The sequence below is a fragment of the Xenopus laevis genome, chromosome 4L, assembly GCF_017654675.1.
Source record: "Xenopus laevis strain J_2021 chromosome 4L, Xenopus_laevis_v10.1, whole genome shotgun sequence".
NCBI lineage: Eukaryota > Metazoa > Chordata > Amphibia > Anura > Pipidae > Xenopus > Xenopus laevis.
Genome location: NC_054377.1, coordinates 24605538 through 24628887, shown reverse-complemented (window position 1 = coordinate 24628887; position 23350 = coordinate 24605538). Strand labels below are relative to the sequence as shown.

The 23350-nt window shown below is 41.1% G+C and overlaps 1 protein-coding gene across 4 annotated transcripts in view; it reads left to right on the top strand.

The window, feature by feature from the left end:
• Positions 1 to 4604: 4604 nt before the first annotated feature.
• LOC108713887 (inositol-trisphosphate 3-kinase B) overlaps positions 4605 to 23350 on the top strand; it is a 50756-nt gene continuing 32010 nt past the window's right edge. The window contains exons 1-3 of one of the 4 annotated variants that reach the window (XM_018257573.2): positions 4659 to 4745; positions 8471 to 8525; positions 11371 to 11843. In XM_018257573.2, coding sequence (XP_018113062.1) covers positions 11544 to 11843 — 300 coding nt within the window. In that variant the 5' untranslated portion in view covers positions 4659 to 4745; positions 8471 to 8525; positions 11371 to 11543. Of the gene's footprint in view, positions 4758 to 8470; positions 8526 to 11370; positions 11844 to 23350 lie in introns of all 4 variants that reach the window. The other 3 variants (XM_018257574.2, XM_018257570.2, XM_018257571.2) reach the window with 3 other exon arrangements.

Here is a 23350-nt window from a genome sequence, read left to right as displayed (position 1 = left end):
TAAGTATAAAGTATGGGCCATTTCCCGAAGGGTCATTTAGCCTGGGGGGAGGAGGGAGGGAGGTCTACCTGGGATAGGGGGTACTCTGTTTTTTACAAATGGGTTGAATTCTCCTTTAAAGGGGAACTAACTACATCTTTTTACCTATCGTTTGAAACCTTTACCTATCGTTGAAACCTTACACTTGTGAAGGCAAAGCGAGTGTGGGAGCTGCTTAGCAAGTGTTGCATGTGATCGAAGTGTTGCATGTGAATTAAGTGTTAAGCAGCGTTAAAAACCTTAAGGCGTTGGTGTTTGCTGTGCATGCTGGGAGTGCTGGGTGCAAGGAGGGAGTAAGTGCAAATAACTGACTGCTGTGTGTTCTGTGAGTTATCTGACTGAGACAAACAGCTTTTTCTTTTCTCTCTTTGGGGTAAACTAGTTGATACATTAAGTGCATTTACTTTCTTTTTGTGTTTTAGCTTTAGAGGTCTAAGGGGAACATAAAAAAAAAAAAGTTAATAAGGGTTTTTATTTACTGCTGGTAGCAAATAGCATTTGCATTTTAATCAGTTCTTTTCTTCAGTGTATACAATAGAGGAGTCTGGGTTCACAGGCTCACTTAATAACTGCACGAATGGTTCAGCTCAATCTAGTCAGTGGCTGACTCAGGATATGATTCAAAAAGCTTTAATACAAATTAATGTAAACAAGGCTCCAGGGCCTGATGGCATACACCCTCGGGTTCTAAGAGAGCTTAGTTCAGTTTTAGACCAGCCCTTATTTCTGATTTTCTCAGATTCACTGTCATCTGGTATGGTGCCTATGTATTGGAGAAAAGCTGATGTCATTCCAATATTTAAAAAGGGATTACGATCCCAGCCTGGCAATTATAGGCCAGTAAGCTTGACATCTGTGGTGGGCAAATTATTTGAAGGCTTGTTAAGGGATCACATTCAAAATTTTGTCCTAATGAATGGCATTATGAGCAACAATCAGCATGGCTTTATGAAGGATAGGTCATGTCAGACGAATTTGATTGCATTTTATGATGTGGTAAGTAAGATTCTGGATAGTGGGGGGTCAGTAGATGTGATCTATTTGGATTTTGCCAAAGCGTTTGATACTGTGCCCCACAAACGACTGCTTTCTAAACTAAGGTCTGTTGGGCTTAATGAAGTCGTTTGCACGTGGATAGGAAACTGGCTACAGGATCGGGTACAGAGGGTGGTTGTTAATGGGACATTCTCTACTTGGAGTAAGATTCTTAGTGGGGTCCCCCAGGGCTCAGTATTGGGTCCACTTTTATTTAACTTGTTCATTAATGACTTAGGGGAGGGTGTTGTAAGTAATGTATCAGTGTTTGCAGATGACACAAAATTATCCAGCCCAATTAATTCCATCCAGGATGTGGCATCCTTGCAACATGATCTTGACAAACTGGCAATCTGGGCAGCTAAGTGGCAAATGAGATTCAATGTTGATAAATGTAAAGTCATGCACCTGGGATGTAAAAATATCCAAGCCACTTATACCCTTAATGGGACTGCACTAGGCAAATCCATTATGGAAAAGGACCTTGGATTCCTTGTAGATGATAAACTTGGCTGTAGCAAGCAATGCCAGTCAGCAGCATCAAGGGCAAATAAGGTCTTGAGCTGTATTAAAAGGGGCATAGAGTCAAGGGAGGAGGGGGTCATTCTTCCACTGTATAGAGCGCTGGTAGGGCCCCATCTAGAATATGCCGTACAGTTATGGTCTCCATCACTCAAACAGGACATTATTGTATTAGAGAGGGTACAGAGAAGGGCAACTAAGCTGGTAAAAGGTATTGAAAATCTTAGCTATGAGGAAAGACTGGCCAAATTGGGGATGTTCACGCTGGAGAAGAGGCGCTTAAGGGGTGATATGATGACTATGTATAAATATATAAGGGGATCATATAATAATCTCTCTAATGCTTTATTTACCAGTAGGTCTTTCCAGCTGACACGAGGTCACCCATTCCGATTAGAAGAAAAGAGGTTCCGCCTAAATATTCGGAAGGGGTTTTTTACAGTGAGAGCTGTGAAGATGTGGAATTCTCTCCCTGAATCAGTTGTACAGGCTGATACATTAGATAGCTTTAAGAAGGGTTTGGATGGCTTTTTAGCAAGTAAGGGAATACAGGGTTATGGGAAATAGCTCATAGTCCAAGTTGATCCAGGGACTAGTCCAACTGCCATTTTGGAGTCAGGAAGGAATTTTTCCCCCTCTAAGGCAAATTGGAGAGGCTTCAGATGGGTTTTTTTTTGCCTTCCTCTGGATCAACTGGCAGATAGGATGTTAATAAAAAAAAAAAAAAAAAAAAAAAAAGGTTGAACTCGATGGACATGTGTCTTTTTTCAACCTTACTTACTATGTTACTATGTTACTATGTTACTATGTATCGTGCACAGTGCACAGTGCACAGTGCACAGCCCACCCCTTAAAGTACACAGTCACAATATACCTGCTGACATAGTGCCGAGTTCTATGGAGATTCTATGGCACAGATTGTCAAGCCTAGACCTGGTCCTGGTTACATGTATTCACTTATACATAGGCAAATTTCATAGCATTCCTATTTCTCCCACTGGAGAGTCTGTCTCATAAAATCTCTTCCTTTCCTTGCATGCCCATCCCTCCCAACATTTTGGAAACAGAAAGAGGGACCTCGCTCCATTTTTCTGACCACTCCCATTTTTGAGACCACACCCCCTACTAACCATGTCCATTTAAGCTGTAAGTCTTCGTTCTTATCTTATCTAAAACTGTTACAAAAGTATCTTTAGTATGTAACAAGGACTTGTTTTTGTGCATTAAAGAATATGGATTTATGACAGACTTTACATATTAGCACCACTTGGGGGCACTGTTGTGTCATAAATAGATATGTGTCCATCATTATCATCTATGTACCTATGATACGAGCACCTACTGTCAATCTTTAAGATCGCCCCTTTTTTTGCATCCGAAGGTACTGTTGTTTGTGACTTTAGAATGCACTGAATGCATACTAAGGGGCACATTTACTAAGCGAGTGAAGTATTCAAAGTAAAAAAACTTCAATTCTAAGTATTTTTTTTGGTACTTCGACTATCGAATAGGATACTACGACCTTCGACTACGACTTCGACTCGAACGCTTCGACCATTCGATAGTCGAAGTACTGTCTCTTTAAAAAACACTTTGGCGACATACTTCGGCAGTTTAAACCTACCGAGGTACAATGTTAGCCTATGGGGACCTTCCCCATCACTTTTCTAAGGTTTTTTTGATAGAAGGAAAATCCTTTGATTGATCGATTAAAATCCTTCGAATCGTTCGATTCAAAGGATTTCATCGTTTGATCGAAGGATTTTTCCTTCGATCGTAGGATTTTTCCTTCGATCGTTCGATCGTAGGATTTGCGGTAAATCCTTTGAATTTGATATTCGAATTTGTAGGATTTTACTTCGAGGGTCGAATTCGAGGGTTTATTAACCCTCGATATTCGACCCTTAGTAAATGTGCCCCTATATGTGCTAACAAGTGTTCTGACATCCACAATCATTGTGAAAATACAATGTGAATAATGGTAATAATTAATTAAATACAGTTAAATTAACTCTTACCTTTAAATTAACGTTATAAATTACCTTTTAATATGATGTAGACCGTGATATTCTGTTTTTTTTGTTCAGCAGCTCTCCAGTTCGGAATTTCAGCCCAATTGACCCAAGCAACCAGGCAGCAGTTAAATGAGAGACTGAAAGATATATATATATATATATATATATATATATATATATAAATAATAAATAATTAATTTTGCCCATAATTGTTACCCTCACTTGAAAACTGGAAAGAAGTAGTGGAAACATTGAAAACTATCAAAAATAAAATGGAATTCTGAAGTGTCTTCTAAGAGTCTTATGTGTATATATAGGTGTGTATATAGGTGTATATAGGTGTATAAAGGTGTTTCCCCTCTTAGCGCGGGTCTGGGATAATGGAAAGGCTGAATGCCAGGGTCTTATTTTCCAGTACTGATCACTATGCCTCAGGGAGAGTCATTTTTATTCAATAATCACACAAGTGAGTGATATATATATGAAAAGTAAATGTATTTATACAGCTAAACCACATGAATTACATACATAGAACATATGGAGTTACATCCATCACAACCAACACCTGTACAAAAGGTGAGGAAGGCCCTGTGCAAAGGAGCTTACAATCTAAAGGAAAGGGAATAAGACACAGGGAGTGGGTAGGATCAGAGAATATATATATATATATATATATATATATATATATATATATAATATATATATAAAATGGATAATAAAGACCAATGGAAAAGTTGCTTAGAATGAGCCAACATACTAACAGTAACATACTAAAAGTTACCCCCTTAATCCACAGTCCCACAGGTAAGCACTAGGTGTCACTAGTAGACTCCTGATGAAGAACAGGACATGTAAATATAATGTAATTAAGCAGCCCCTCCCCCTCTCTGATCACCTCACTCTGATTTACAGCTGAATCCACAGCGTGTCCCTAAGTACATGTCACTGACCTGCAGGGGGCGCCCCCCGCTCATTTTCCTCAGCAGCCGCCGCACTTTTTGTCTTGTCCCCAAACCCTCCCCCTCGCCTCTCCCCTTCTGCCTCTCTCTCCGCCTTTATGATCACATGAACAGTTTTTAAAAAGTCCACCTTAGCGCAGAGAAATGTGCGGGAGCTGAGTGCGGAGGAGAAGAGGTGAGAGCGCAGGTGGGTGCGTAGGGATATGAGGGGGTGCACAAGGGCAGGTTCCTATTGAGAGGGAGCACCTCCGCGCTATGTCTGCTGGGAAGTTTACCGAGAGGGGAATGTGCGGATTTGGAAAGCTTTTGACTCGGGGGAGGAAAAGTTGTTGCGGGAATAGTGTGTATCGTCCGAGCACAGGGCTCCTGCTTATGGGGAATGTGCACAGAAATAAGCATAGTACAGTTACATATCGGTACTAAGTGTCAGCTCCAGGGTTTCAGTCAGGCAAAGGATGTGGTTTTCCCACTAGGTGTTCATGTCTGTCTATAGACAATATTATTCTATATAATATATCATTAACTTGTTCTCTAAAACTGTTACTCTAACTGAGTTCGTGCAGGGCCTCTACCATACCTGTAGGGGGGCAAGCTGGGTGGCTACCTTGACTTTAGGGGGAACAAGCACTGGTGGCTACTTGTCCATTAGAGGGAGTAAGTAGGGGGATTCTACCATTCGGTGAGGGGGTGCAAGTAGCGTTGTCTACCTTTACTTTAGGGTTTTCAAGCAGAGATGTCTATCTGTACTGCAGGGAATGCATCACTAGCTTTCCTTTAGGGGGGTACAAGCAGGGGTGGCTACCTTTCCTTTATCTGGTATGGGGTGGCTACCTTTTCTTTAGGGGGTGAAAGAAGAGGTGGCTACCTTTCATTTTGGCGGTGCAAGGAATACCTGTCATTTAGGGGGTGCAAGAAAGAAAGGCTATCCCTTGTGGGGAACAAGCAGGGGTGGCTAACTTTTCTTTAGGGGGTGAAAGCAGGGGTGGCTACCTTTCCTTTAGATGGTGCAAGGAATACATGTCATTTAGGGGGTGCAAGAAAGAAAGGCTATCCCTTGTGGGGAACAAGCAGGGGTGGCTAACTTTTCTTTAGGGGGTGAAAGCAGGGGTGGCTACCTTTCCTTTAGATGGTGCAAGGAATACATGTCATTTAGGGGGTGCAAGAAAGAAAAGCTATGCCTTGTGGGGTACAAGCAGGAGTGGCTACCTTTCCTTTAGGGGTTGAAAGCAGGGATGGCTACCTTTCATGTAGGCAGTGCAAGGAATACCTGTCATTTAGGGGGTGCAAGAAAGAAAAGCTATCCCTTGTGGGGAACAAGCAGGTGTGGCTAACTTTTCTTTAGGGGGGACAAGCACGGGTGGCTACTTGTCCTTTGGACGGAGCAAGAAGGGGTACCTACAATTCGTTGAGGGGGTGCAAGCAGAGGTGTCTAGCTTTACTTAAGGGTTTTCAAGCAGGGATGTCTATCTGTACTGCAGGGAATGCATCACTAGCTTTCCTTTAGGGGGTGAAAGCAGGGGTCATGTCCTTTAGGGGGTGCAAGAAAGAAAAACTATCCCTTGTGGGGTACAAGCAGGGGTGGCTACCTTTCCTTTAGCTGGTGAAATAAGGGGTGGCTACCTTTTCTTTAGGGGGTGAAAGCAGGGGTGGCTAACTTTCATTTAGGTGGGCAAGGAATACCTGTCATTTAGGGGGTGCAAGTAAGGAAAGCTCCCTTATGGGGTACAGGCAGGGGTGGCTACCTTTCCTTTAGGGGTGAAAGCATGTGTGGTTACCATTTGTTAAGGGGGTGCAAACAGGGGTGGCTACCTTTACTTTAGGGGGAACAAGCATGGGTGGCTACCTGTCCTTTTGAGGGAGCAAGAATGGGTGCCTACCATTCATTGAGGGGGTGCAAGCAGAGGGGTCTACCTTTACTTTAGGGTTTTCAAGCAGGGATGCTTACCTGTCCCTCAGGAAATGCATGACTAGCTTTCCTTTAGGGGGTGAAGACGGGTGTCTACCTTTTCTTTAGAGGGAACAAGCATGGGTGACATACTGTCCTTTAGTGGGAGCAAGGAGGGGTGCCTACCATTAGTTGAGGGGGTGCAAACAGGGGTGGCTACCTTTACTTTAGAGGTTTCAAGTATGGGTGCCTACCTTTCCTTTAGGGCGTGCAGTGAGAGGTGGCTGCCTTGGACCCCATGTTTTATCAAGCCCCAGTGGGAATGAAACACTATTGCACTTTCAGATGTATCTGTGCCTCTCAGAAGGGGTAACAGCTGTGTGTGGAGAGACAAGGCAAGGAGGCAGGAACATCATTCTATGCTTCTTTTAGGGACGGCAGACACCAACTTGCCAGCTGTTGTTTATCTGCAACTCTGCAGTATGTTGACAGGTGAAGAATATCAGGGAAGTTCTAAGGTGTAGTTCAATGACAGCTGGAGAGTTGCAGTTTTGAATAAATAATGGGACCTAGAGTATTTTGCCCTGAGCTGAACCCACCACCACTAAGCTTAGTCCTGAGTACTGACCCAGGGAATAACAATAACTCGGCACATTATGAACCTTCCCAGGGATGTACAACCTGGAACGCTTGCAGCTTTGTGCCACCCAGAGAGTGAGCTACAAAGCTGCTATTTATTTTCTGCCCCTTCCAAATTCAATTCTCCTTCTACTAGCAGTGCCCCTGCCCCTTACCACTAAATACAAGATGAGTCTCCTTTCTTTTCTAAAACCATCTGGAATTTAATAGCATAATGTACATCTGTCATGAGAATAAGTTAAATAAGAGTTAAATGAGCCGTGGAATTCACTCAGCATCCTTATATTGTACAACAGGGATACATTATCCAAGTGCATCTCAGATCTAAAACCTGCAGACTTGCAGCTGTATTGTAAAGTGGGGGTTTGCTTGTGGGACATATATATACAGTTAGGCCCATAAATCTTAGGACAGAGACAACTTTTTTTCTAATTTGGGTTCTGTACATTACCACAATGAATTTTAAAAGAAACTGAGATGAAGTTGAACTGTGAGGAACTAAAACCTTTTTTTTTTTAACACAATCACTTCATTTCAGGGGCTCAAAAGTAATTGGACAAATTAAAAAAACACAATAAAATGTTAATTTCTAATACTTGTTTGAAAACCCTTTGCTGGCAATGACAGCCTGAAGTCTTGAACATCAGATTCTGGGTTTCCTCCTTTTTAATGCTCTGCCAGGCCTTTACTGCAGCGGCTTTCAGTTTGTTTGTGGGCCTTTCTGTCCAAAGTTTAGTCTTCAGAAAGTGAAATACATTCTTAATACACATATGGGATCTGTTAACCGGAAACCCGTTATGATCCATTATCCAGAAATCTCCAAATTAAGGGAAGCCCATCTCCATTGGACTCCATTTTTTTTTTAAAATCTATTAATAACAAAACTAAAAAAAAAAAAATACAGAAATATACAACAATCATCTGGATAGGGTATAGCGCATATATCTTTTTCATACAAGGTTATAAGGCACAGACATTGCAAAGTACCTCATTATACTTGACTGATCTAAGCAAGACCTGAATAAAGTCCCTCAGTGTAAAATCAATCCGTTGGGGCTTCTGTGGAAGACTTATAAGAGACCCAAAGAGCTCATATTTCTGAATGGGTATCCAAAGTGTCCTCCAAAAGAGCTATGCATATTCTGCATATAGTTAAATCTCTGGTGTAATTGCAAGGACTAGGTGCAACTCAATGTAGAGCAATAACCCATCTGGCGGCTGCCAACAATTGAGACATTAATTTTCTGTGAGAGATCGGTAGCTTTTTATGTGGAAGACAAAATAATGCTTCTTCCAAGTTTGGTGAAATCGTAATCCCAAATATTTGCGTTGCTAGCTGAAATAACTGAGACCAAAATGTTTGCACTTTATTACAGTTCCACGAAGTATGCAAATAATCGCCCGTTTGCTGGCATCCACGAAGGCACAAAGGTGAGGTAGCAGGCATAACCTTATGTTTACGGAGTGGGGTAATATACCATCTGGAGGTTATTTTATATGCCATCTCTTTAATGCCCACGTTATGTGAGAGTTTATGAATGGAGGACCAAATTCTTGGCCACTTATCATCCATATCTTGTACATTAAGAGTCAAATATGAGCATTCCATTTCAGGTGGGACTTCCATAAGTAAATTGTAAATTATGGAAATATTACTTGTAGTAGTTATTGGATTTAAGCATGGACTCCAATTTAAACAAATAATTAAATTTTTCCTTTTCTCTGCTATAATAAAACAGTACCTTGTACTTATTGGAGCCACAACAATATATATATTTTCCCCTAATATTGAATACAGCCTTTCTACACTTCCCAGGACCCCACATTCTTAAAGTACATAAAATCTGTAGGCAGAGGTAGGACTGGGCCTCTTAGGGCCCATCAGAAAACCTGATATCTGAGCCTAAGGTTGCCACCTGTCTGATTTTGACCCGGACATCCCCATGATTGTCATAGCCACGCCCTGTCATGGCCCGCCCCACTACATCCCGGCTCCACCCCCTGCCTGGTATCCACCAGCAGAAAAGGTGGCAGCCCTATCTGAGCACCACTCTTACCAAGAAGATGCAAACAGTCCCAAATGGTATAAGCCTATGGTAACAAAGAGAAGGCTAATGGGAACTTTATAGGTCTTAAAATATATATAAAATGTAGACGTATGGTGAAAATAAGAGAGGGATGGTGGCAAAGAAAGAGGTAATGGGAATTTTATAGGTGTTACAGGTATGGGGTTGGTTACCCCAAAACCTGTTATCCAGAAAGGCTATAGTCTCCCATAGACTCCATTGTATGCAAATAATCTGAATTTTTCTAGTAGACTTAAGGTATGAAGATATAAATTAGTGAAAGATCTGTTATCTGGGAAACCCCAGATCCCAAGCATTCTGGATAACAGGTCCCATACCTGTATACAGAACGTAGACTTATGGTGAAAATGAGAAAGGGATGATGGATATTGACGTGGACTGGGGCCTGGGAGATTTTCTGGAGCTCTGGTAGACTAGTCCAACCCCGGCCAAAGGAAGTGGTAACTAAGTAAAAGGCTCTCAAGTGCCCTTTATCACCCAGTGTTCTCCAGCTTGCTTTTCTTGAATGAAATGAGAGCTGTGTCCAGGGGATGTCCACGTGCCCCCCTTTCTGTATGCTGTTGTTGAACTACAACGTGCAGGACTCTGCTTTTGCTTTTCATACCTGGATACTCTCTTCATAGGATTATGGTGAATCCCCTCTGTAAGCCAATAAAGCAGATTTTGTATTCCTGTCCCTAAATAGCTCGGAGATGCCAGACTTTTGTATTTCTGCCAGTGGCCTTGATTTTGTCAGACTTGGCATGATGGTTAAGGACACACGCAGTGTGTTTGTGGGAACCTCCGCTTTCCCTATTCCCTCTGGCCAGGAGCCAAGGAATACTGCTCTACAGATCTGAAAGTGAGAGAGAGAGAATGGGGAGAGGAGATCAGGAGGGCAGTAACTGTGCCTATGAACTGTCAGCCTGTTACCGTGGATACTGATCAGTCTGTTTATACTAATTATTCGGAACCTTTTTTTTTATTTTCCTTTTTGCAATTTTGAACTTCTGCCACTTGCTGATTTATTACTTGCCTTGAGGGGGTATAGCTGGCTGCATCCTCCTCTTCCTCTTATGGTTTGTACACATCACAAGTTCACCATAAAAGACCATATCTGTGGTCCTCATCTTGTCCAAGGGTTCATCAAGTACAGCACCACTGAATTCTGGATTCTGAATTCAGGTTATCCGTGCTGAGTAAACATAATTATGTATTTCTTATGTTTGGGAAGTCAGATACCAATGGCTGGTGCCCCAGGTCTTGGAGTGTTTAGACTTAAAGGGATTCTGTCATAATTTTTATGATGTAGTTTTTATTTCTAAATTACACTGTTTACACTGCAAATAATTCACTCTGCAATATAGATTCTATTCCTGAACCGGCAAGTGTATTTTTTTTAGTTTTAATATTAGTGTGTAGGCAGCCATCTCAGGTCATTTTGCCTGGTCATGTGCTTTCAGAAAGAGCCAGCACTTTAGTATGGAACTGCTTTCTGGTAGGCTGTTGTTTCTCCTACTCAATGTAACTGAATGTGTCGCAGTGGGACCTGGATTTTACTATTGAGTGCTGTTCTTATATCTACCAGGGAGCTGTTATCTTGTGTTAGGGAGCTGCTATCTGGTTACCTTCCCATTGTTCTGTTGTTTGGCTGCTGGGGGGGGGGAGGTTGGTGATATCACTCCAACTTGCAGTACAGCAGTAAAGCGTGACTGAAGTTTATTATTTTAATGGGGAGCAATGAATCTGAGAGTTAAAATCAGAATGGAGCTACTGTTTTTGCATTGGACTCTAAAGCCTATTTCTCACTACTGAGTGCAGTCCAAGTGCAATTTGGTTCGGGTGGTCCAATGTTGACTTCCATCCCCTGAATCACTAGAGTCAGTATTATGAAAGGAAACTCTATTTAGTTAAGTTATAGTTATTTAACTTAGATGCTAGGGATTGTGGAAGTGGTTGGGAGAAGGAGCATCACAGGTATTTGGTCTGTAGTAGCTCCAGCACTGGTTCAGAGCATATTTGGATCAGCCTGGAAGCCAACTGAGAGCTGGAAGCCAGTCTGGAGCTAGAGATGGCTTTGGGAACCAGCCAAGAGCCATAGCTGGCAAAGATGGAGTACTTTCTATGCTAAACTCATATGCAAAGTCATGGTGTAAGTTATGTTAAATGCAGATTACTTGATCTATATATTGGACAAACTCTTTTTACAGATGACGTCCTGGCAAGAAGACTCAGCGTGATACAAAAAAACCTTGTGTGAGCAGCCGATGAAAGAACAACTATGCAGAAGCTGGGGCTGATCCATCAAGCACAAAGATAAGATCGGCAAAAGAAAAAAAACATCAAAAATACCAAGAAAAGACTCCTAACCCTTGTGAGAGAAATGGAGTCTTTAAAAGAAGAGAGCAAAGGGTGTGGTTTCCAGAATTTCTCCGAATTTGTTTCCAAGGGAAAGGGAGACATGGACTCCTGTGATAAAGACTCGCCAGACAAACCAGACCTTCTTTTAGAACAGAAGAAAAACAAAGGATCCTTTAGGAAAGACAGTCCATCCATGAGATCTTCAAACAGGTCTACCTCCAGCACGTCCACCTGCTCCTCATTGGCCTATTCATCACCAGAGAGTGACCAGGTGTTCAGCGAGGAAGAGGAAATGCCGGCAAAACGCAAAATATTGCGCAAGGTGAGTGTTTTCTGTGTGAGAATGAAGTACTGAACCCTAATTTCTGTAGCATATTTATGCAGGATCTTGTAAGCAATGTGTAGTCATGTAAAAATTTCCTTATAGAGCAGGGATTCTGAACCTATGGGTTGCGGGCCAAAATGTGCCACATAGATGTTCCTTAGGATCCTGTTTAGTAAGTTAAACAAGGAAGTAAAATCCCTCGTAATTTTCCAACACACTCTCCCATGGTGTACTCCACACCTACATAGGGTTGCCACCTGGCCGGTATTTTACCGGCCTGGCCGGTAAGAATGATGGCTGATCCCAATGTTATTAATAGGGAAAAAAGATAAATATATAGGGAGGCCGGCATTTTTTTCCAGAAAAGGTGGCAACCCTACACCTACACCTTACGCATTTCATAGGCTTGATAGAGGGCCAGGACCCCCCCAAAAAAAGGCATATGTGTGGGGTCCATAAGGTCTTACTGAATAAAAGTACCATCTTTTTACTGGAGTGCCCTTTGTGTATCTTTTTATAACTAGTAAGTTACAGTAAATAGTTTCTTCCTACAATAGAAAATCCTTATTAAAATGAGAGGACTAACTGTTTTTAATAGCTGCAAAGTGCCATTTTCTTTGCACTGTATTTTTGTTCCTCTTGTGCTGCGACACTTTTACTTTCATTCATGATAAATTAGCCCCTTTAGAACACTAGGGTTTTGTTTACCAATCTGAGGATTAATATGGAGAGCACAATGCAGCGACATTTGTAAACTGATGGAAATAGTGGCAATTTTTCCTGCAAGTTGTTTTGTAATATCCTAAACAAGATATCCAAAGACTGTACAAAACTTCACCAGACCCCCTTGTAAAAGGGAAACAGTCATTCGTTATTTAGATAAGGGCTTTTCGTGCTTAATTTTCTGCTATGCAGGCAGCTACAATCGTTTAAACGAAACATCTTCCCACATGCCAGAGGTTTAGAAACTACCGGACTAGAAACATAGCTCTTCTAGAGGTTGTAGACAGTGAGTGGGGACCACAGATTGGAGACTAACTGGGGTGACAGATGCTTGTTTGTTACCCTGAATACCCCTTGAACTGGTGAACATATTAAAGTTGCTAGTGGCTTTTAACAGTCTACTAAAATTACAAAATGAAAGACTTTAGTTGCCACTTGCACCTGGACTTGTGCAGTCTAGCACCTAAATTTGTAAATCAGCCCCTTTGAATATTACAATAGTGCTTTCTGGTCTATTATTATGTATGCATGTATATGTATATAAAACTTTATTTAAAAAGCGCTGCAAGGATACACATCGCTGTACAATCTAGCGATCTTATAAATACTGTTATTCTTCATATAGGGCCAACATATTCCGCTGCACTTTACAGAAGCTATAAATCATTTACATCAATCCCTCCCCATTGGAGCTGGACCCTATCACATTCACACACATTATGGTCAATTATATGGGGAAGGCGGAAACCTGGTTAAATAGACAAGAATGGCCTATAGGTTAGCCTATGAATAAGTGCCCCATTGGCACGAAACGTGTTAGGCTATACATATCCTAATAAATACTTTTTAAATTTTACTACTACTTTGCTACTGCTTTTATTAATTGTGTATCTCTTCACCTTCTTTGAGCTTTTCCAATTTTAAGCAGTTAACCTGCCTGTATGTTTTTAGAGTTTTTACAAACCGGAGTACCCAAAGGAAACCTATACAAACACATGGAGACAATATGAACTGCTTACATATAATACAATGGCTGGAATACCTAGAACCCCAATTCTGTAAGGCAGAAGTGCAAACCATTGCAAGGGTAGAAAGGCATAGCATTTAATAATGTAGGCGAGTTTTTGGCATAAAAGCCAGAGAGCCTCAACCATGTGCACCTAGAAACCGTTGCTGTATCATTTTATATATCATTTTAATATTATTGTAATGAAATGAAGAACTTTGTTTCAGGTAGAATTTTTGTTCAGGTTGTAGCATAGGGGTGGTTCACCTTTAAATAAACTTTTAGTTTAGTTATAGAATGGCCAATTCTAAGCAACTTTTCGATTGGTCTTTATTATTTTTTTTTTTTAAGTTTTTGAAATATTTGCCTTTTTCTTCTGACTCCAGCTTTCACATGGGGGTCACTGACCACATCTAAAAACAAAAGCTTTGTAAAATTACACATTTATAGTTATTGCTACTTTTCATTACTCTTTCTATTCAGGCCCTCTCCTATTCATATTCCAGTCTCTTATTCAAATCAATACATGGTTGCTAGGTTTATTAGGACCTTAGCAACCAGATTGCTGAAATTGCAAACTAGAGAGCTTCTGAATAAAAAGCGAAATAACCTAAAAACCAGAAATAATAAAAAATGAAAACAAATTATCTCAGATTATCTCAAATTATCTCAGAATATCACTCTCTACATCATACGTAAAGTTAATTTAAAGGTGAACAACCCCTTTTAAGCAGTGAAAAACATACATTATGTTGTTGTACTAAGTAACATCATTATCAGTGGGCGAGGATGCAAATAACACCTGCTGAGTTGATAATGGTAAGAAACAAACAAGAGCGAGCAGTTAGAGAAAAGATGGGAATGTCAGAGACAAAATTATAGGTTGGGAATCTATTTCTGGGACTTTGTACTTCTATAATGCAGAGAGAATGCGGAAAGAATTTAACTTATCTTGCATTTAGCCTCAATTTGTGGATTGCCTGCCCTTAGCCTGAGGCTGCACTCCCTTTTGAAATTGACGTGAGAACATAAAACCAGTTGGCCTCTTTTTTTGCTTAAATAGCGGTTTGGCTTGACAGATAAGATTCTTCTTTCCTACACATCAAAGTTTAAGCTATTAATGGCACAGTGATTTGAGGTATTTTGTGTTCCTAAGCATTTAGGTGCCTATATTATTACTACTAAGCATGTCCAGTTGCTCCAGATTTACTTCTACTAGCTATACCATGACCTGGATGAATGAAAACTTTCATAGACATATTACCACTAAGGGTTTGTACCTACAGTCACTGACATTGTAATGTGTAGGTGGAGTTGGACGGAAGAGTACCGTGCATTAGTTGACCCAAAACCAGAAGTGACCTGTGGGTTGACCACCAGTTGGGCGGGTTTGGCGGGTTTGGGAGCGAGAAGACACAGTAAGGGTCTTATAATGCCCATTAGGGTTGTATGTGGGTTAAGGTTTTGCGGGTTAAGGTGGCCATACATGGATAGATCCGCTCGTTTGGCGATGTCGCCAAACGAGCGGATCTCCCTCCGATATGCCCACCTTGAGGTGGGCAATATCGGGCAGATCCGATCGTGGGCCCTAGGGCCCAACGATCGGATCCTAGCATTCGCAAACGGGCGGTCGGATCGCGGGACCGCATCAACGAACAGATGTGGCCGCGATCCGACGGGATTTTTAATCCCATCCGATCGAGATCTGGCCGATTTTCGGCCAGATCTCGATCGGGGAAGCCCGTCGGGGGCCCCCATACACGGGTCAATAAGCTGCCGACTCGGTCTGTCGGCAGCTTTTATCAGCCCGTGTATGGCCACCTTTAGGGTCTAGTACGGGTTGAGTTTTTCCTGACTCACGCATCACTACCGTAGATATGAAGATAAGAGACACCAGGCCTAATTTACAAAGAATGGAACTGGGTGCAAAAAACAAGTGTGAAGCACTATGTTTTTATACTTTGCACATTACCCCATACTTAAGGCCCAAAGGTGATTTCTCATTAAAACAGGACTGCCTTTGTTTTTCGGCATAGCTATCTTCACAAGGGGTGTCTGGGATGCCTCCTAGCTTGCACGTCATTCAGATGTGCAAGCTGGGGAGCACTAATGGGTGCAAAATGAAGAGCTGTGCAAAGTGCACTGCAGTGTTTGTACTATTTTTATTATTATTATATTATATTATATTGAGAATTCCATGTGTCTTAGAACCCATGGCATATTTATTACTTTGAGCCATTATGGATAATCTAAGCATGCCAAAACTCCAGGGAATTAAGTGATTTATTTGGGGTAATGGAATGGCCAGAGGACTCAAAACAGTTGTTCTCCATTACAGATGCCACTACCGCAAAGATGGCTCATAGGGGACACCATTTTCTGCCTCATAGGGCTCTATTACTTCTACACATGGGCTCCTTAGAAATATAGCTTTCTGGCTTCTGTAAAATACAGAAAATGAAAAACCGTATTCACAGAAGTGCTGTGGGGTATACCTAAGCAAAGGAGGCAGACCTGTAAGTTTGATTGCTTTTTGTAAGGCAAGTAGTCTATGATGACTTTATAAAATACATTGAAATCTATTTCAAGACCACCAACAAGAAGCCGGTACTAATCTCCCTGTTTGGTATAAACTTGTGCACAATTGTGCACAAGGGAAATTTGGCACAGAAACACAAAACTATTCATTTTTACACTGAAGTTTGTACCAACAGGCTGTTTCCCTGCTGATCATTCACACACTAGACAAGGAAGAGGGTAGCCTATATAAGCCAGCGTAAATGATGTGCGTGCCCCTGGCATTAGGCCTAGGTTGATATTTCCTATTGTTTTGTAACTTTTACTTTTTCCACAGCCATTTCAGTTATGGACAGTTGGAATAAAGTGAGTATGACATAATTTCTTTTTTGTTGCCAGAAAAATAGCAATTATGTTTTTGGGCAACATTGAGGCACCACAGGATATATGGAGAATTCAAAATAGGAATAGACCCACTTCTAGTAAAGCAGTAACTTTATGAAGTTAGACTTATGTCTATTAAGACATACATAAGCCTAACGTGTTTCGTGCCTGAATGGACACTTACTCATAGGCTACTCACAGCCTATGAGTAAGTGCCCATTCAGGCACAAAAGGCGTTAGGCTTATGTATGTCCTAACTTTATAAATATTTGGGCTACTGCTTTACTAGTAGTGGGTCTCTTCCTATTTTGAATTCTCCACATACTGCAGAAAACGATTGGCAACCCTTGGACTTTGGGTTTTCCTGGAGACAGACCACTTTATAATTTTCTTTTTCTTTATTTTTGATTTATGATTTTTTTGCTCAAAGAACAGAGCCACACACCATAGTTTATGAGTTTATCAACCACAGAATATATGCCCCATAGAGGTCGATACCTTGTACTCGGAGAGGCACTTGCTGCTCTGAGTGGGGCCATACTTCATGCCTGTACATTATAATTTTGGAAATGCATACTAGCACTAGGGCCCACTCTTTCCTGAAAATGGAAATAATAATCATAAGGGCACGTGTACGACCGCAAGTGCAATGTGATAAGTGTAATTTCAATCGTTGTGTCTTTTTCCCACAATGCAGCATTTTATCCCAGAATTCCAGCATCATTGCAGTTGCAAATTGCCATAATTAACAGATCTGGCTTCTACTCCAGTGTTCTCTGGCAATGGTTCCGGTGTATTTTGTGCGGATGATGTCTGCGTCCGATTCTTGATTTGCAAGTGTGCTGCTTTTATTGACACTGGTTATAAATGATGACCGAGCTCCAGGGTTCCCCTGTGTCAATTAGTATAGCTGTGCTCAATTCGGAATGGAAAGCAGGAAGGACGGAGTGGCACCGATTACAACTATACGGAAGTGCAAGGAGCTCAAGGAGTACCTTTAATAAAAGTGGTGTTATGTGCAACTTAGTGTGGGGACTGCATTGCACTTGTGGACATGCACGAGTCCTATTGTTTTCAAAAAAGACATTGAAATTGTGTGTCAGAGAGCATTCCCTCAACCCCCTTGTTCTGTCTGTTGGATGGGAGATATAGATAATAGCATGTTGACATTAAAACAGACCTGTCTCCCGTCAGTCGTATCTTGCGGCTGTGCATCATTATTTACTTCCAGCTCTGTTATTGCCGAGTGACACTGCTATTTAATTTATTTTCCATTCCATCTAGATTAACTTTCTATCCTATGAATAACATAAGAGCAGATGATGCTTTTGTAGTTAGGCCAGCGCTACGGCATTAGCAAAGAGATTGGCCTTTTATGGTGTTTTTAATTACACAGGATGAAGCTGGATTTATAAAGATAGCCTTAAACCATGGAAAATTATTGTGTATATGTAAAAATGAGTATCCCCTCGAGTCACGTTTAGCTTGGTGTGTGCCAGGTATTAAGAACATCAGAAACCCAGCTACAGCGCTAGTGGTGGTAACCACCATTGGGGAAAGCCATAGGTTGTTTATGCACTCAATCGTAGGCTTGACAATATGAAATTTGTTCCCTTTTGCAACATGGAGAAACAGTATTGCTATTGCTCCATTCTTCTCTTAATTTGACATAGGACTCGGATACTAATTAAAGGGCAAGTGCAAAGTACTAGAATTTCTGCAAAACTGAGTGTCTATTGACGATTGTAACTGGTTACAAGTGCCCATAAATGCTCCAGGAAACTTGCATTGAATGCCAAGTCACCCTGAGCATGCTCTGATGAATTGCTCACAATTGGGCAAGACAAAAGGGATACCTGAAATTGCCCCAGTAATTTTTTTAAATTGACTTATCTGACTTGTTAATCCCATGCTAATGCTATAATTGTCACTATCTGTGCTCCCTTGTGCAGTGAAAGTAACGTCATCCTCTCTATGAAAACACAACTTGGGCATATGTCACAAAAAGTGGACAATAATTTGTACCCTTATTGGCAAAAATGTTATATCATGGGCTCCTGCTATTACACAGGAATTCTGGGCAAAAATGCTGCATTATCAATAACGGCATGGCACTTTGTGTATGTATTTGGACTTGCATTATCGTTTGTTAACTCAAAGATTATATTTTAGTTAGGGTATATAATGGGATATTCAATTCCGGGCACAAGTTTATGCTTAGTAAATTATAGGGCCCTTTACACATAACCACATAGGAAGCCAGAGGCCTGAGGTTTATTATTTCAGAAAAAACAGGCAATTAGTGTAATAGTGGGTAAAGAATTCACTGAGAATAAGGTATTTCCTATTCAAGGAAACTGTGTTACCCCCCCCCCCGAATTGGCTAAAAATGACATTGATTTCTAGACTAAATATTTAATTTACACCATTCAGCAAACCAGGCACGTCCCTATGGCACCAGTCAGAGATCTGCAGGAATGTTTACATTTCAGGAGCTGATATACTAATAACATAGGTTCATTTGTTGAAGACAAATTAGAACGTTTTGCCAGTTTTGGTTATTGGTAATGCACTTGGAGCACTCACATTAGGAAGATGTCACTCAAAGTGATTTGTTGATCCCGATGTGAAATCTTCGCTACCGTGGGCAAAAAATCTTTAAAAAAATATCTAGCGTAAAATGAATGTTGCCACAATTAAAATTTGTTAGTAGCAATGATCTGGCTTAAAAGGAGGCATTTTCCAGCGTTTGTCAGATCACCAGAAAATGATTTATAGAAAAACTCAGAAGAACATCACCATGTCTGACCCTTTGCTACTATGACCCTGACTGTATCCTAAGTATTCTAAAAGTAGAATTACCATTTTAGAACTGTCGTACTACTGGTCAGATACCAATGAGTTCATCTTGCAATAGTGTTTGCCCTGCAGTGGGGTAATTAAAAGCTGGCCTAAATTTATGTCCAAAATGGAGACAATGAATCACCTTCTTTGAGTGTGCAATCCACATGCACAGTAAAACAAAGGTTAATCTGGCTTTGGAAAATGATGTTTATCTCTGCATGATGCACTGCCTGCAGGGAATGTGGGATGGAGGTGGAGGTGGAGAAGACAGAGGCAGATCACTATTTTTAAGAAGTTTGAAATTCCTTGCCCAAGAGATGTTCAATCTAGATATGAAGGCTGACTGTTGGTTTTTCCAGTTTGGTCTTTGTGTTCCTTGAGGGTTAAGCACACAAGCGACAATTTCTCTCCCTAGTTAAATCTCCTCCAGTGCAGGCGACCTACATCCTAAAAAAAAATCTTTGTGTTTCAGTTAATTTTAATCACTGAAGGTAAAACACATTACTTGTGTAATTACTCAAAAATGCAGGCAATTTTGGCTTTATAACTGAGGGCAGATTTCCAGTTTGGGCCTTGTAATTGTGAACTTCAGAACCGGGACCAGTGATCGTCTTCCCTGAAAAATGCACCAGCCTGGCGTACTACTCTATTGCGAACGACGTGGCCATCTTTTTTCTTATCCCAGGGTATCCGTGTGGCTTTCTTGTGCTATGGACATGTGCCGTTGAGTGAAAGTTTGGATTTTGCTGTACAAGGTCCAGTTTTCTGAAGTGCTGCATTTTCCTAGCAGCCACAATTGATCCTTGGGACAAGAAAAAGGAAGCAGATAGAGTTCTGGGCTGGTGTGTTTTGCAGCAAAGAGGAGAACCGGGCCAAGGTCTCTGGATAGAAATTATAATCAATGAGACGGTGCCTAACAAATTGGCACTTCATAGTGATTAACCCTTTCCTTGTCCTTTAAACCTTGTCGTGTTTTGAGAGGTAAACTAACTAGTACTAGTTATGGGAATGTGTCTGCATCACGTTTTACTTTAAAAATGTCTTTGTTCTGCATATAAAGCAAATCTGTCCAGACTTTTTCCAGCTGTTAGGGATCTAAACTCCCATTCCTATTTGCAAACGGCTGGAGGGGGATCAGAGATATAAATCATTCAGTATTGCAATATACAGGAGGCTCTAAATGTAGTACTGTGTGGTGTATCTGCTTCTCCATTTAAAGATGGCCACAGAAATGCAGATTATAGCCTAGTTCCGGACGAACAATTGTCCTTGACAATCTTCCGACCTGCAACTAAGCATTCAGATTAATATAAAGTAGTTAAAGGGATACTGTCATGGGAAAAAGAAATTTCAAAATGAATCCGTTAATAGTGCTGCTCCAGCAGAATTCTGCACTGAAATCCATTTCTCAAAAGAGCAAACAGATTTTTTTTATATTCAATTTTGAAATCTGACATGGGGCTAGACATATTGTCAATTTCCCAGCTGCCCCATGTCATGTGACTTGTGCCTGCACTTTAGGAGAGAAATGCTTTCTGGTAGGCTGCTGTTTTTTTTTCTCAATGTAACTCAATGTGTCTCAGTGGGACATGGGTTTTTACTATTGAGTGCTGTTCTTAGATCTACCAGGCAGCTGTTATCTTGTGTTAGGGAGCTGTTATCTGGTTACCTTCCCATTGTTCTTTTGTTTGGCTGCTGGGGGGGGAAAGGGAGGGGGGTGATATCACTCCAACTTGCAGTACAGCAGTAAAGAGTGATTGAAGTTTATCAGAGCACAAGTCACATGACTTGGGGCAGCTGGGAAATTGACAATATGTCTAGCCCCACGTCAGATTTCAAAATTGAATATAAAAAAATCTGTTTGCTCTTTTGAGAAATGGATTTTAGTGCAGAATTCTGTAGAGAATTTTGTTTGATTCATTTTGAAAAAAATGTTTTTTCCCATGACAGTATCCCTTTAAGAGAACAAATCAAATACTGATCGGGCTATTGATTGACAGATGGCAATACGTGCAGAGATATAATCGCTAGGCAATAACAAATATTTTAACCTGTCCAATCAACAGAATGATAGATCGCCATGGTACGAAAAATGTCGTGACACTCCACACACGGTCTGAAAATTGTACCAACTGTCATTTCGTACAATGGTATCTTTGCATTTATGGCCAGCTTAAGCAAGGCATGAGAAACTTAAGTCATTAAATTTGTGCCATTATGACCCCATATTGAAGGGTTTGTCAGCATCTCAAAAAATGTTCCATTATTTGTCTCAGGTTCTTAGTGTGTGTGGTCTGAGGTTACCTGAGAGCTCTTTGCAGGGAGCTAGAAATCTCCCCGATCTGCCTTCCGCCGGCTAAAATGAAAATCGGCCGGGGGCAGGCACTCGGAGCGCTTCGTTTTCTGAAGTCGCCCGAGGTTGCCTCACGAGGAAACATCGGGCAACTTCGGAAAACTAAGCGCTCTGAGTGTCATCCCGCCGGCAATTTTCATTCTAGCCGGTGGGAAGGCAGTTCAGGGAGATTTGTCGCCCTGAAGAAGAGGAGATTTGTCGCAGGGCAACTAATCTCCCCAAATTTGACCGCGTGTCTATGCCCTAAAGCACACAAATCTACCCCAAGTAGTTCTGGAAGGTTTCTGTGTTTTTTCCTTAGAAGAAATGAAGGAATAACTTTTTGTCTGCAAAGAAAATTGTTGTTTCTCCACTTTAGTTGAAACTGCCATATTGGAAAGGTGTTTTTTGTCATGAGGCATCAGAACCACGGGGGCCGCAAATCTTTGCTTGGGGTGGGAGATAAGCTGAATTCAGCTCTGAGGACAGCACCGCCACATATTCCATAGGGTAATTCACACTATCCGTTTTCTCTGGCAGTACAAGCAGCACTTTATTCTACCCTGTCTGTAGTAATCTGTCACTGTGAATGATATTGTCCTAAAAAGGCGTGGTATTGGCGTTTTCTCCGCAGGCCTATTCCCTGTGCTAATGCCACCTGATCCTGCTCCTTGTGTGTATATGACATGAATAGCATTCACCCGTTACTGTGCAAATCCACCTTGTGTGCATTCTCAACCTGTATTTTTCCACGGGAGAAAAAAAAACTCTTTTTGTGACAGCCTTAGGTTGAGTGTAGCCTCCTCTTCCAACCACGAAGCAACGTATACAGACATTTCTTCCTCAAGTATCAGCATGTCTTGTCACTAAAAGGTTGGATTGAGATCTGGTGTGCCTGATCACCCCCCATTCAACTTACCCCTTTCCCACCCAGATTTATTTTTCAAGAGAGGCTGCAGCCTCATTATCTAAAGGCTAAACTATCAAATTGACTATAGTACATACATGTAAACATAATCTGGGGGGAATTAAGAAAGTATAAATCTATACAGAGCTGTGCACGCCAGTTTCAACAATTTCCTTCCCCTTTCTTCTGGGTTTTATTCTGTTTTTTTTCTGTGGAATAAAGGTTTCTTTTGTAAAATACCTCAGAGAGACCCACAACAAGTTACGACTCTATTATGCCAATAATTGCACCAAAAAATATAGAACTGGATGGCAAACTAAAGTTTCTAGCTGTAGAATTGCACAGGCTTTATTGTAACATCCTGTACTTTAATTCTTAGCCATTTTCACTATGCTTCTCTTATTTACCTACTGGTGCAGTTATTTGGCTTTGCCGTCTCTCAATACTGGGCTTTGGAGGTTTTTGCCATGGCCTATCTGTTGTACTAATTCTCCAGTGTTTTTGCAGTTATACTTTCATTACACATGATGGCTGCTGAATTGGTTTGTGGGGGAACTGGCCCTGGTGTTTGTATTTGTGTTAAAGGAACAGTAACACCAAAAAATTAAACCGTTTTAAAGTAATTAACATATTTGCTTCAGAAAGACTACTATAGCTTATATAAATAAGCTGCTGTGTAGCAGCCATTCAAATTGAAAAAAAAAGGAGAAAATGAACATAACCGGTGTTGGTGTTACTGTTCCTTTAAGGTAATTCGATTGTAAGCTGCACTGATGCAGGGTCTTCTCAAA